We start from the raw sequence: 15,292 nt of genomic DNA on the forward strand, positions 1-15,292 counted from the left end.
TCATTAAGTCAATGGAATGTCCCCATAGAACATGAAAAACCAAAATATGAGTGTGTGTGTGTGTGTGTGTGTGTGTGTGTGTGTGTGTGTGTGTGTGTGTAGACGTACACTTTCGTAGTCCGGCTGTCATCATGATGTCTCCTCCATGATCCACACTATAAACACCAAAACACACCTTAATGTAGATAATGCTAGTTGTGGGTGATCTAAAGATTTTATATCATGATCTACTAAATAAAAAAATAAAAAAACAGAGGTTCCAATTATTTGTCCAAAATCATCTGCACGCAATAACCTAGAATACACACAGAACACTTGATAGCTGCAACATCAAGACAAATATATCTAAAATACGACTTATGCTATCAATGACAAATGCGGAACATTTCATGACCTCAAGGCTAGATTATTGTAATGCTGTACTGGTTGGTTCCCCCCACGCTTAGTAAACAAACTCCAGCAGGTAAAAAATGCAGCAGCTAGAGTTCTGTGTACACAAACAATGTTCTCGATGCTGGAGTTCACGTGTAGAGCCCCTGGTGATACTTTGAGCACAGTTTCATGTTGTGTCGAGCCTTCTTAGTGTTTTAAAAATAGCGATTTTTGATGCTATCATAGTCGTGCCCCTAGCACTCCCATTCAAAAGGCAATTTGACCGAAAATGAAAATACAGTCAAACTTAAAAGTGGCGTTTCCATTCTAATTATGCTTTTAAAAGAAAGTTTGCCTCGGGTAGATTAACAAAAAGACCCTAGGTTGCATTTTGGTGAGAGTTATCCTTTAAGTGTCAGGGTTCAGTCACTTCTGTCTAGTGTATTCTTTGGTTCTGTGACAGAGCTCTGACACTCCTGTTTTGTCATGTCTTTATGTGGGCGCGCGGCTTTGAGTGTCCTTGAGCCGTGTGCTCTCTTGTCTGTATGCCTTGTTACATGTGCGGGGCGTGGTGTTTAGATCCCGGCACATCTGTCTAGTTTGGTTTCGGTTGGTCTCCACGTGTTTGTCCTCTGTTGTGAGCGCACAGGATGAGCTTTCCCTCGTTCTAAGTGTTACGATGTGGTCAGCATGCACAAAAATGAGGACATTTTCAGTAACCAATGTAACCGAAACTAAACAGCACATTGAAAGGCTGTCACTCAGTGCGCAGTTACATTGTTACGGCAACGGACTGTCTTTGAGCGAGTTATTAAAACCGTTCATTCAACGAATATGTTCAAAAACTCTGATTCATTAAAAGATAGATGTAATGAAACAAGGTGTTAATTATTTTTAACTTTGAGCTCCACTTTTCAAGGCTCAGCTGCCCATCAATGCGTCGCATGGTTAACACTGAAGCTGATGCTGATGCTCACTTAATAGAGACCAATGGCATTGATTCAATGCGTGACTCGCTGATTTTGTTTAGGCTTAAGTGCAAATCCACAAAGTACAAATCACCATGATAAAAAACAGTCTTGTAATCATTATTAACTTATTTAACATTCATACACATGCACGAAGTTCAAAACAAGAAGGGTAGGCTATAGCCTTATGAAAAAAGAAAACACGCGAATATCGCGGTTGCTGCGATTACTTGCATTCCTCTACGGTTGCCTTGTCAGCACAGGCATTTGTGGATTGTGAGCAAAGCAATGTGAGTAAGGACAATAATGCATGATTGCCGTGTGTGTGGATCGCTGTGTGTGTGTGTGTGGATCTCTCGTGTGCATTCGTGGATCGCTGTGTGTGCGTGGATCTCTCGCGTGCATTCGTGGATCGCTGTGTGTGTGTAGATCTCTCGCGTGCATTTGTGGATTGCTTTATGTGTGTGGATCTCTCGCATCCATTTGTGGATTGCTGTGTTTGTGTGGATCTCTTGCGTGCATTTGTGGATTGATTTGCGTGTGTAGATCTCTTGCGTGCATTTGTGGATTGATTTGTGTGTGTGGATCTCTCGTGTGCATCTGTGTATTGCTTTGTGTGTGTGGATCTCTCGCGTGCATTTGTGGAAGGTTTTGAGACTGTTTTCACTCCATACCCACAGCTCTCTGTGTGTGTCCATAGTTTGCAGTGTGTGTGTGTGTGTGTTTGCGTGTTCACTACTCACTACTCCTAATGTGTGTGCCCTAACTTGCAATGGGTAAAATGCATGAGTTTGGGTTCTTTTTTTTCAATGTTCAATGCAACATTTGATTATTCAAAATATGTAGTATTAATGTGCCTGAATCCTACTGTCAGACATATCTGGAAAACATAAAGCACTCTTTATTTGTCTCCTTATTCTGTTATTTTTATGTATGATTCTGCTTGCAATTTGTTTATTTGTTCTTGTTTACTTGTCTTTTTTGTAAGACAAGGAATTTTGAATTCCCCCCATTTTCAAAAACGTAATTTAAGCCCTGCACAGATATTGACTCTGCTAAACAACCATATTAGTAGGGCTGTACTCAACCAAAGAAAATCTTGGTCGACTGAAGTCCTGAAATTTTCGACTAAAAATCGACTAAAATCGACTAAAAAAAAAAACGTTAAATTAATTAGATGCGCACTGTGCACAGTACTTGGTAGCCTTGTTGTCCGCCTAAATTAATTATAAATAAACATAAAAAACTAGTAGGCTATTTGCAGTATATTAAATCGTTTTTGACCTAATTATTTTGCACTGAAATGAGTCTGACACTCGAGTTTGTCGGCTCTGACAGCGTTGCATCACGTGCACCTGCACAATATCATAGCTTATGATTTCCGAAAATAGTACTATGTTGTCAACTAGTGATATCATCACAAGAACTGTTGAGGAATATGCAACATAATTTAAACAATTATTTTTGTCATATGTTATAATAATAAGTTATAACTGTCAGACACTATCATTTCACCGTGCATGATCCTCGCACCGAGCGAGGCTGAACATGAGCTCAGCTTCGCAGCTGAGACACGAATAGACTATTAACTTAAAGCTTTTACTCTTAATAAACACAAAAGGCACGTCCACTTTAATAAAAAAAGAATATTTATTAAACAAACCAGATCAAGAGCAGAAACGAAATAAAGTGAAACTGAAAAATAAAGCATCCTAGGCTCAAAACTAACACAACCAACCACAGCGCAATTGCGCATTAGGCTCCAAATAAAAAATAAAAAAGTTAGGTTATCACACTAAAACATTGAAATATGCAAATTCTGATATGTTCATATAGCCTACTCAAAACAGACAGGGCAAGCTAACGCAGACAAGTGAGCTTACCACTTTTAGATGATATGTCATGTTTGTCGTCGAGCTGTGGAAAACTGTTGCTTGCAAACTTTGCATTCAACCTTTTTCCTGGTATCAATTTTAACAAAATGCTGCCACACTGTCGATTTCTTTGTTGTTGACATGTTAGAAGAGGACTGACTATTAAACGCTCTCACAATTAAATAAATAATATTCAGCATCAAACCTTCTATAGTTATCGCTCTCTCTTGGGTTGGGCTAATCCAAAAAAGGTGAAAACAAGGGGGGTGTTCTGAAGACAGACTGTTACAGTGAAACAAGGGTCCTCTGAAAACACCCCCATTAGCAGTTAGTGCTTTCCACCTGATGAAATGAGCGCGCCTCAGCGCGGCAAAACTGATGAAATAAACGCGGCAAAACTGATGAAATGAACGCGGCAAAAAATCGACCAATCAGAATTTTGGTCGAACCAGAACATATCGACCAATTAATCGACTAATCGACTGAGACAGTACAGCCCTACATATTAGTGTTTGACATACTTAAGTATTTGCAGTGGGCAGTTTGGATCCTTCAGTTTGTCAGAGAGCAGCGTGACCCCTGAATCCCCTGGGTGATTGTAGCTCAGATCCAGCTCTGTCAGGTGTGAGGAGTTTGAACTCAGAGCTGAAGACACATAACCACAGCCTTTTTCTGTCACCATACAGCCTGACAACCTACAGAGAGAAGTGCATGTGAAACTATATTAGTGCCTGTTCAGCTCCAGCCATGTGTTACTTAAAGGTATAGCGGAGGATTTTCCCGAATTTTAGAAAAGAACCGCCCTCTCCACTTTTTGAAAAAATGCACATGCGCAACACTCTACCTGCTCCCGAGAGGGAACGCCTATTAAACGCTAGCATCGCTAATCATAGCTTACATTAACTTTTACTAGCAGTGATTTTAAATGTATTTCTCCAAATAGCATGCCAAACTTTACCTGTCGAGTAGAAACTTCGCGACTGAGGCATCAGTGGGAAGCCCAACCTGTGCTTTTAGCGCACGCCAGCGTGTGAAATATTCTCCCAAAAACACTGGTCTTGTTTCTTTCTTCAGAGGCCTTTCTCTTCTTGTCATACAATTCGTAGACACTTTTTCTCTTGCGACCCTCAGACATTTTGAAAAAACCCGGTGAGAACGGCGAGCTTCAATGAATGGCTGAAACCATAGCTCACCACACATATACACCTGAAAGTGCGCATGCGCAGAAAGGACGAGCACGTACGACGGCCTTACGTAAACATATCACCAGAATGATTGACACTTAGGTGGACCAATAGTATAGGCTACCCACCCGGAAAAAAGAAAATCCTCTGCTATACCTTTAAGGACAACTGTAAACTACAGCTGCCAGACAGAGAGAGACACGTCACTGACTGCTGCATGCATCTCTCTAGTCAATTCATGGTAGACTTAAGTAACTACACTAACCCTTGCAGTTTAAAAATGGCCTCATAACATACTGATGTAATTTATTCAATATACATAATTATATCACACACTTTAACTATGTGAATAAACAAATAAATGTAAATAATGGCTCTTGCCCTCTGTAAATATTTCTCGTTTAAATAATCAAGATTTTACTCAAAAAAGTTATGTGTACTTTGCTTAATTTGATGGTGTGTTTATGGCATAAAAAATTAATTGTTAAAGTTTAGAGAAACAACTAATTAGTGAATGATTTTGTCATGGTTCTGGAGTTGGGTAAAAATAGCCTAATTTAGTGGTCACGTTTCACTCTTGCGCAGAGGTTTTTGAAGTCAAGCAGTCTGACACACAAATCGTTAATGGCGGGTCCATGTGGTAATTACAGTATGTCGGACAGGAAATCCAAACCTTTGCCTATCATCCATCGACTTCAAATATGGCTTATCATTTGAAACATGTAAGTAGTAGCAACAATACATGGCTGCTTGCTCTAGCGTTAACCTAGACAAATGTGCTATTACTAGGTGCATATCCAACAAAAATTAAGAAAAAAAATAATGTGAAAATCGAACCTCAATATCTGCAACTGACAGTTTGGACTCATTAGTCCATCAGAGAGCAACTTCACTCCTGAATCATGCAGGTCATTGTTACTCAGGACCAGCTCTTTCAGGACACAGTTTGAGGATTGTAAAAATGATGACAAACTCTCACAATGCTGACCAGTGAGGTTACAGACAGAAAGACTGAAAGAGAGCAAAACACACACATCAACAGTCAGTTGCAAACACACACTAATATTATGACAGACTGACTGAAAATTATCTCTTACATATTCTAACATACCTAAGTATCTGCAGCTGACATTTTGAACTCTTCAGCCCATCTGAGAGCAGCTTCACTCCTAAATCCTGCATGTCATTGTGACTCAGGTCCAGCTCTCTCAGGACACAGTTTGAGGATTGAAGAGCTGATGACAAACTCTCACAGCCATGAACAGTGAGATTACAGCCAGAAAGACTGAAAGAGAGCAGAACACACACATCAGTCAAATCCTCTACAAACACACACCAACATTATGGCTCTCTGAGTGTAAATTATCTCTTATATGTTCTTAAATACCTCAGTATCTGCAGTTGACAGTTTTGACTCTTCAGTTCATCAGTGAGCATATTCACTCCTGAATCCTGCAGGTCATTGTTACTCAGGTCCAGCTCTCTCAGGACACAGTCTGAGGATTGAAGAGTCGATGCCACAATTTCACAATGCTGATCAGTGAGATTACAGCCAGAAAAACTGAAAGAGAACAGAACACACACGCACACTGTAAATTATCTCTTAAATTATCTCTTAACCCTCTGGGGTCTGAGGGGTTTTTGGGGTCCTTGAGATGTTCTGACATGCCCTGACGTTTGTGCTTTTTTCAGTTGCTTATAAACATATTAATGGCAAAGGTATAATTACACTCTATTTAGCACAAACAGGGCTACCATAATATGTGAGCAACATGTATATACATGTTTGTATTTTTGAGAGAATAATGTTTATGCACGGTTATTGAAAAAACTAAAAACTAAAGTTTCTGAAATAAGGCCACAAAACACATACTAAATATGTGACAATAAGACTTTTGACTAATGGATGTCGTTGCCTAGAGTTTTTTCTTCAAAATGATGTGAAAATCATCCTGCCCTTATCATTCACATACCACAATACATTGATTTAAATCTTGTAAAACACTTTTTGTTTGTAAAGGCAATATGCGCAAGGGGCGTCAACAATTCAACAGCATCATGCATATGTAGTGGTTCACACCTGAGGAGACAATGGGGCCCGCATACTTAATGAGCCATTCATTCAGGTGTGTCACCTATAGCCACAAGAAAGAATGCAAGAGCTATATATATATATATATATATATATATATATATATATATATATATATATATTCTACCAAATTGGTTCACAGTTGGAAGCATGTCAATTTATTTAAATTTTTTCACAAATTTTGCTTGCAAATTGTATAATATCCAAGGAAAACATGTCTAGTAATTGTGCAGTTAATTCTCATACTGTATTTTCAGTTTTTGAATATGTATCCTCTCCCCAAATTTGTCAATAATAAAACACAATAAAAATTATTTAAAGAAAAGGCTTATATTTACATTTTAACATTTGTTTACATCTACCTTGTAAATATATATATTTTTTTATTAAAAAGGTTACAATTACAACAACAATTGAAGTGTAATCTTTCTTTGTAAAAACTAAAGTATACATTTTATCATACATATTTCAAAGTTAAGGATTCATTACTTCGAATATAGCCTACATTGACAAAACATACTATATTTAACATATTAGCAAAAATTGGCAAACAAAAGCTTATTTGAGGTGGCAGATATTTTACAGTAAAAATGTGTAATCTATCCAAAACTAATCAACGAAATGTTGTCTTTCATTTGTCTGTAACATAGGTCTTTCGTTTTTATTATAAGGAATATAAATGTTAATTTGCAGTTTAATACGTTGCTTATACAAATACATTTTATTTCAACATATTTCAGTCGATTTTTACTCAGTATAGCAAAATAGTTTGCTAAAAGCAGATCATTCATTCATTCACACACGCGATTTAAATTTAAACTGTCTTTTTGCAAGCTGTGGTAAACAGCGCGCATCTCTGCCGTTCATTCATTCATAAACAGAAACCCGATTCACGTGAGAAGGAAAAAAACTTACTACAGTATTCCTCAGCTCGCTCCTCGATATACCCGCACTTCTGAGGTACATTTTCCATTATTATTATTCCTCACAGCGCTGCGAGACGGTGTACACAAGAAATGATCTGAATAAACTTGTGTTTTCTCGAGCTGATATGGGGGCGTTCACAGGTTTGCGTGGATTGCCTCAATCATTTGCGTTTGAATAGCGCGCGCTCTCCGTGGGCGGGGTCACATTACATTTGAATGAGCTGTAATGAGCTCGACTGGAATCGCTCTCTTTTAATACAGATTTCACAAGATGAGAATATTTGTTTTTTATATAAATGATTTCATTTAAAAGAAGATAATTCAAGCTTCATGTCTGTGTGTCTGTATGCCTGTTTGACTGAGTATTCGCTGAGTTATTGTTCATTTTCGGACGCGTTTCAGAATGGACTTCACTGGCAGAGAGAAGGCAGAACTCGCTTCGTGTTTATTTTTCTTTATTTGGCAAAAAGCACAACACTTTGTTTTTATTGTGAGTATACACAAAAATAATACACATTTAACAGAATCGATTGATGTATGAAACTCCTATGGAAAATCAAAGTCAACAGAGTATTTATGAGTTTCTTTTACACTGATAAAAAAAAAGCGAGCTGGTATCGCCGGCGATACCGCCGACCTCAGGGGGTTAAGATGGGTTTGGTGCACGAAAAGGCCCTTCAGCGGGGAGAGCAGCTACACCAGAAGTCGCTGGCCGCGCCACCTTCAGTTGCTATCCGGCGTTATATCCTTTCTCTGCTACTGTGTTTTGTGTATGTGTGTGTGCTCGCCGCCGCAACACACTCTCATTGCACTAAAAGAGCCGGGCGTCTTTTTCAAGACGCCCCTTTCCTGGACGAGGATCACGCAGCTCACGCGCTCGCTGACGGCGGCTGCCCTCACTGCGAGCTAGTTACTGTCTATGGTGACTCTGAGGACTCGCCTGGCATCCTTCTCCGAGACTGCACCTCCACCCACTGCGGTACCGCGCCGTAAAAGCGCCGTGCTCATCGGGCCCCCTTAACCTCCCCCAACCCGCAAAGCTCGCCGGTTCGCCCGCTTGCTTTGCCTGCTTCGCTAGAGTCTCTTCCTGATGGACAGCGGCCGCCGTCTGCCGCCGCTTCCGTCGTGGATATCGACCATCGTCTGTGGGGGATGATACCTGCTCTCCCTCTGTTCGAGCTGCGCAAACTGCGCCGTTCACAGGGGATGTCAGGAGCGGACGGTCACGGGGCTAGCTTTCTCTCTCCCTCTGTTCGAGCCGCGCAAACTGCGCCGTTCACAAGGGAGGCTGGAAGCGGACGGTCGGGGTTAGTTTTTTCTTTATGTTACAAGAAAGCTACCCTGCCCCTGCGCCCCATTCACGCATCACCGGCGAAAGGAGAAAAGAGTGTTTTTAGTCCCGCCTAGGCCGGACTGACCTCCATTTCTCACACATTTCTCAGTTCCCTCTTAAGTTCAGGCGACTGGAAATATCAATATTGCAGTAAACGAGCCTGTTATAATACACGCACGCCTGCAAACAAACGCCGAAGAAAACATGTTGACGCTCTCTTATATGCTCGTGTATCTGGAAGCCTTTGTGTTCCTCCCCTGTGGCTCAGTGGTGGAATCATAGACTTTTCGCACGAGAGACCCGTGTTCGAATCCCGGTCTACCGGCAGAAAAAATTATTCCGTCAATGCTTCGCTCTGTCAGTTCCCTTAAAAGGCGACTGCAGATTTGTATTTTGCAGCCAACGAGCGCGTTGTACAACCCGCTCGCCTGCACCCAAACACCGTTTCTATGGTTTCGCGTGTGTCGCTGGCGAAAGGAGAAAAGAGAGTGTTTTTAGTCCCGCTGCGGCCGGACCGACCTCCATTTCTCACACATTTCTCATTCCCCTCTGAAGTTCAGGCGACTGGAAATGTCAATATTGCAGTAAACGAGCCTGTTGTAATACATGCACGCCTGCAAACAAACGCCAACATGCTGACGCTCTCTTATATACTCGCGCTAACTGAATGCTTATGTGTCTTCCCCTGTGGCCCAGTGGCAGATTCTTAGGCTTTCGCACGAGAGACCCGTGTTCGATTCCCGGGTCTACCGGCAGATTAAATTATGCCGTCAATGCTTTCGTTCTGTCAGTTAAAAGGCGACTGCAGATATGTATTTTGCAGCCAACGAGCGCGTTGAACAACCCGCTCGCCTGCACCCAAACACTGTTTCTATGGCAACTTCTCGCTCATTCAGTTCCAGTAAATGCGACTGTTCCAGTGTATTCTGCAGTAAACAAGTCGGTAACACAGCCCGCTTGCCTGCACACAAACGCCGCTTTTACGGCGACCCAGATAAATCCCATAAGAGTGTATTTTCTGGTATTCCGGCCACGGCCGATGGTGTTATGAGTGTAGTAAAAATGCCCACAACCCAGTGTGCATTCCTACACACAAGCACAGCCCGTCACACAGGGCTCGCGCACATAAGATCGACCCAAATCGATTGCGCATTAAACGTAGTAAATGTGCCCACGACCCAGTGCCCACAAACACTACGCTCTGCATGTCTCACGGTTTCTGTAAAAACGAAACCAACACACATTCAGTCTGCTCAGGCAGACAGTGTATTCAGCGTAGTGAATGTGCCCGCTGTCCCGCGCCCACATTCACTCACAGACATGACAAGTCCTACGGGACTCGCCCAGCCCTCCCCCTCCCGGTTGACCACCGCAGAGGAGTCGAGTGCGGGCAGTCTGCCCGCTGTGATCAGCGTGCCCCCTGCCTAAAATGCCGTAAGCACGGCGTTTATGTTACAGCGCACCGAAGCGCCTCTGTTGCCAAGCGACCAGAGCTCGCTTCGCATTCAACCCCTAGCCATTCATGCAGATGCATGGGCAGTGCTTCCCGGGATTTCAGAGTGGGTGCTAAACATTATAAAGAGAGACTATTCGCTGCAGTTCTGTCGACACCCCCGCCGTTGTGCGGCGCGCGTCGAAACTACGGTGAAAACGGAAGTAGCACACCTACTTTGAGCCGAAATATCGAAACTGTTGAGCAAAGGGGCCATAGAGCCTTTAACTCAAGCTCAGAGCGAAAGGGGGCCGTACAGCAGATACTTCCTGGTACCGAAAAAAGACGGGGGTCTCAGACCCATACTAGATCTAAGACAGCTGAACAGAGCGCTTGCGAAATGCCAGTTCAGAATGCTCACAACCAGAAAAATCCTCACGCAAATTCGCCAAGGCGACTGGTTTATGTCAATAGATCTGAAGGACGCGGATTTTTCAAATACAGATAGCGTCACGTCACAGGCGATATTTTAGATTCGCCTTCGAGGGCCAGGCATATCAGTACACAGTCCTGCCGTTCGGCTTGTCCCTAGCACCCCGTACATTTACGATGTACATGGACGCAGCGCTCGCACCCCTCAGACTCCGGGGCATGCGAGTATTGAACTACTTGGACGACTGGCTGATTCTAGCTCAATCACGCTCGGAGCTCATAGAGCACAGGACCATTTTACTCGAACACCTCGAGAATTTGGGTCTCAGAGTCAATTGGGTGAAGAGTTCTCTGTCCCCCAGTCAGATAATATCTTTTCTGGGCACAGAACTGGACTCGCTGTCTATGACAGCTCGACTGTCGCCACAGCGCGCACTGAATATTCAGCGCGTAACAAACTCTTTCCACTGCGGCGCTACTGTGCCTCTCAGAAAATTTCACAAGATGCTGGGTCTCATGGCCTCAGCATCATCAGTACTTCAGCTGGGTTTGCTTTGCATGCGCCCGCTACAGTTCTGGCTGAAAGCGCGAGTACCGCACCGAGCATGGACTTCCGGGCTGCTTCGCCTCAAGGTTAATCAGAAATGCATCACAGCTCTGAAACCTTGGAAAGCAACCGACTGGTACCAGTCAGGTGTAAGCCTGGGGATTTCCTAGAGTGTGAAGGCGGTGTCTACGGACGCATCCACCTCGGGATGGGGAGCGCTGCTCGAGGGCAGACCGTTCTTCGGCCAGTGGTCAGAACGGGAGAAGCTTCTGCATATAAACTGCCTGGAAATGCTGGCGGTAGACAACGCGCTAACGCACTTTTATCCCCAGATAAGAGGGCACCACGTCTTGGTCCGTTCGGACCACATGTCAGTGGTGTCCAACATAAATCGCCAGGGAGGTGTCAAGTCCCGAAACCTTACAGGCTGACGGAACGCCTCCTGGTGTGGGCTCAGCATAACCTGCACTCGCTGAGAGCGGCGCACGTGCCAGGGTTTCTAAATATTGGACCAGACAGGCTGTCCAGGAACAACGTTCCGACAGGCAAATGGTCTCCACACCCACAGACAGTCCAACTGCTGTGGAAGAAGTTTGGCAGAGCGAAGGTAGACCTGTTTGCGTCTCAGGAAAACGCTCACTGTCCGGAGTTTTCTCCAAGAGCAGGAACGCGCTGGCTCATGTTTGGCCCTGCTGCCCGCTCTATGCTTTTCCCCCCGTCTCTCTCCTGCCCCAGGTGTTAGAACGGATCAGGGAAAAGGGATGCTCAGTGCTGCTCGTAGCTCCGCGCTGGAAAAACCAGGCCTGGTTTCCAGTTCTGATGCAGCTAACAAGCACTGCCCCATGGCCAATACCAGTGAGGAGGGACCTCCTTTCTCAGGCCGAGGGCTCGATCTGTCATCCTCGCCCGGAGCTTTGGTCCCTACATGCGTGGGCCATCAACGGGTACCCGCTAACCTCCCGGTGGGAGTGTTAAACACGATCTTGCAGGCTAGGGCCCCCTCTACGAGACGGCTCTATTCCTCAAAATGGTCTGTGTTCTCTAACTGGTGCACAGCCCGTGGCATATCACCCCCGAATTGTGGGGTGACGGAGGTTCTCTCCTTCCTGCAAGAGCTACTGGATAAGGGCAGAACCCCATCCACGCTCAAGGTTTATGTGGCGGCCATAGCAGCGTTTTACCAAACCAACGCTTGGCCAGTCGCTTGGAAGGAACGATCTGGTCATTCGCTTCCTTAGAGGAGCTAAGAGGTTAAATCCTCCCAGACCTCCCTCAGTTCCCATATGGGACCTTTCTACGGTCTTGGAAGCCATGAAAGGTGCCCCATTCGAGCCAATCCAATCAATAAGTATCAAACTCTTGTCTTTCAAGACAGTGTTTCTTCTGGCTCTCGCTTCAGTAAAGCGTATAGGGGACTTACAAGCGCTCTCAGTGAGCGCGACATGTATGGAGTTTGGGCCAAATGACTCGAAAGTCATACTCAAACCGAGGCACGGGTACGTTTCTAAATCCCTCAACACACCGTTTAGGGCTCAGGTGATTTCCCTGTCGGCCCTGCCGGTCTCTAATGAGGAGAAGGACGCGAGCTTCCTTTGTCCGGTCAGGGCATTAAGGGCTTATGTGTCTCGCTCGACTGTCTTCAGAAAGACGGAGCAGCTCTTTGTCTCGTTCAACGGACGTTCTAAGGGACTAGCCGTGTCGAAACAGAGCCTATCCAGATGGATAGTTGATGCTATAGCGCTGGCTTACGCTTCTAAGGGCCTGCAGTGCCCGTTAGGTGTCAGAGCGCACTTCACAAGAGGCATGGCCTCGTCGTGGGCTTGGTCTAGTGGGATTGCCTTGCAAGATATCTGTATGGCGGCAGGCTGGGCCTCCCCGTCTACATTTATAAGGTTGTATAACCTAGAGGTTCCTGCTTTGCAGGCTAAGCTGCTTTCGGTCTAATAGATCAGTATTGTCTGCCCCGATGCTATCGGCCCAGAATGCTGAAACCGCTTGAGCGACGCTCGCTGATCGATCATGCAACTCTATGGGCAGTGTGTAAGACCCATAATATTCATCAGACCAGGCCTCTTCTAGAGAGAACCGAGGTTACGTTAGTAACCGAGTACGTTTTATTTTGTTGTTGTTTTTTAGGAATGTGGCTGCATCAAGCTCTCCTTCTCCAGCACCTCGCAGAGGGGCACGCATGTGTCGTTCAGTTCTCAGTGCGATCGAGAATCATACTGAATAAGTGCACAGACATAATATTTTACAGATGAAATGTAGCCTAATTGTGTTTACATCGTAATAATATAAAAGTAGCATACCTATTCATGTGTGAAATGACAAAAAAAATTGTATTTTTTTATCCATAGCCATTAGTGATTGATAATGATAATACAATTTATTTAATTGTGTTATCAGCATGCTCACGTGTTTTTTTTTTTTTTTACAGATGTGACAATGAACTTGTCCAAGCACCTGTCCCAAAGAGAGCCAAGGCTAACCAGCAGGCAAGCAACAGGCAGTCCACTCTGTCATGGAAAACAGAGACTGATGTTGACATGGTTCCACAGACTGTGCGATTCCTTCCTGCATGGGAAACTGGACCACAACTGAGCTCTGTTGACTCACATTCGTCCATAAGTCTATTCAAACAATTTTTCTCAGAAAGTGCTGTGTCAACTCTGTGCCACAACACCAATGCTCAGGCTGCCAAGGCAACTGCAAAGGGCTGCAAATATAAATGAACAGATTTCAGCATCAGTGAGATACCGCTACATTGGGTTGCTATTTTACATGGCCATGGTGAAGGTCAGCTCCATCAGGGACTACTGACGGCAAAGCAGTGTTTTCTCTATACCCTTTCCAGCTACAGTTATGTCCTGGGACATATACCGCACCATTTCATGGAATGTGCACATGAGTCACCCAGATGCAGATATGGATAATGACAGAAAGAGGGGCACAACTGAACATGCCCGTCTTTTCAGGGTCAAACCTCTCATGGACACTTTTCGTCATGCTTGTAAAGCCATCTATCATCCTAAAAGAAACTTAGCTGTGGATGAAAGAATGGTGGCATGCAAAGCACACACAGGTATGACACAGTACATGAAAGCCAAGCCAACCAGGTGGGGTTTCATGTTGTTTGTTCTTGCAGACTCATCGAATGGATACACTGTGGACTTTTCTGTGTACACAGAACTAAAGACTGTCAAATTATGCTGTAACATCTCTTTTAGACCTCACATTTATGGGTTCTGGGTACCATGTGTACATGGACAATTTATTTGAAAAGTCCAAAGCTCCTAAAATACTTTTTGCAATGAAGTTTGGTGCATGTGGGACTTACAGGGACAACAGGAAGGACTGCCCTCGGAATGCAGCTAATTCACTCTCTAAAAAATCTGCCAGGGGATCCATCAGCTGGATTCGGGATGGACCTCTTGTATTTGTGAAGTGGATGGACACACGAGAGGTATCTGTCTGTTCTACCATCCATCCTGCTTATACAGGAGACACTGCGCAGAGGAGGGTGAAAACACAAGATACATGGAGGACAAAGACATTTCCATGTCCTGCACCTGTGACTGCCTACAACAAACACATGGGGGGCGTTGACCTGCCTGATCAGCTGTTACAGTACTACACAACACAGCACAAAACCATGAAGTGGTACAGAAAGATTTTTCTACACTTCTTGGACATTGCTTCCACCAACTCTTTCATTGCGCACACAGAGCTACATGGTAACTTGTCCCATAAAGAGTTTATGGAGCAACTTATAACAGAGCTCTGTGGTGTGTCACAGAAAACGGCACCAAAATGGACCAATAGTGACCATGTACCGGTTCCAGGAGCTGAGCTGACATCAGATGACAGGGATGTTGCCACAGTTGGTCGCCGCAATTGTGTGCATTGCACAGCAGTATGTGGTAAAAGACAAGTAACACCATGGAAATGCCAGGCATGCAATGTTCACTTATGTCTTCAGTTGAACAGGAACAGTTTTCAAGAGTGGCATAACGATGTGTGACTGTGTTCAGATGTGTGTGCTCTGCTGACCACCTTCCACTAACCATCAGAGTTCAGAAATCATTCTGATATGATGATTATTTTTTTAAATCAATGTTGGAAACCGTTGTGC

At 44.1% G+C, this 15,292-nt stretch overlaps 1 protein-coding gene across 6 annotated transcripts in view; it reads right to left on the reverse strand.

Annotated features, from left to right (window-relative positions):
- Positions 1–15,292, reverse strand: part of LOC309503302 (uncharacterized protein) — a 60,220-nt gene that overhangs the window by 11,008 nt on the left and 33,920 nt on the right. For all 6 annotated transcript variants that reach the window (XM_082176045.1, XM_082176046.1, XM_082176044.1 and 3 more), the window contains 5 exons: positions 5,786–5,959; positions 5,510–5,683; positions 5,236–5,409; positions 3,736–3,909; positions 109–155 (listed from right to left, as the gene is read on the reverse strand). In XM_082176045.1, the coding sequence (XP_082032171.1) occupies positions 109–155; positions 3,736–3,909; positions 5,236–5,409; positions 5,510–5,683; positions 5,786–5,959 (743 nt within the window). The remainder of the gene's footprint in view (positions 1–108; positions 156–3,735; positions 3,910–5,235; positions 5,410–5,509; positions 5,684–5,785; positions 5,960–15,292) is intronic.

The sequence above is a fragment of the Leuciscus leuciscus genome (assembly GCF_965113295.1).
Source record: "Leuciscus leuciscus genome assembly, chromosome: 7".
NCBI lineage: Eukaryota > Metazoa > Chordata > Actinopteri > Cypriniformes > Leuciscidae > Leuciscus > Leuciscus leuciscus.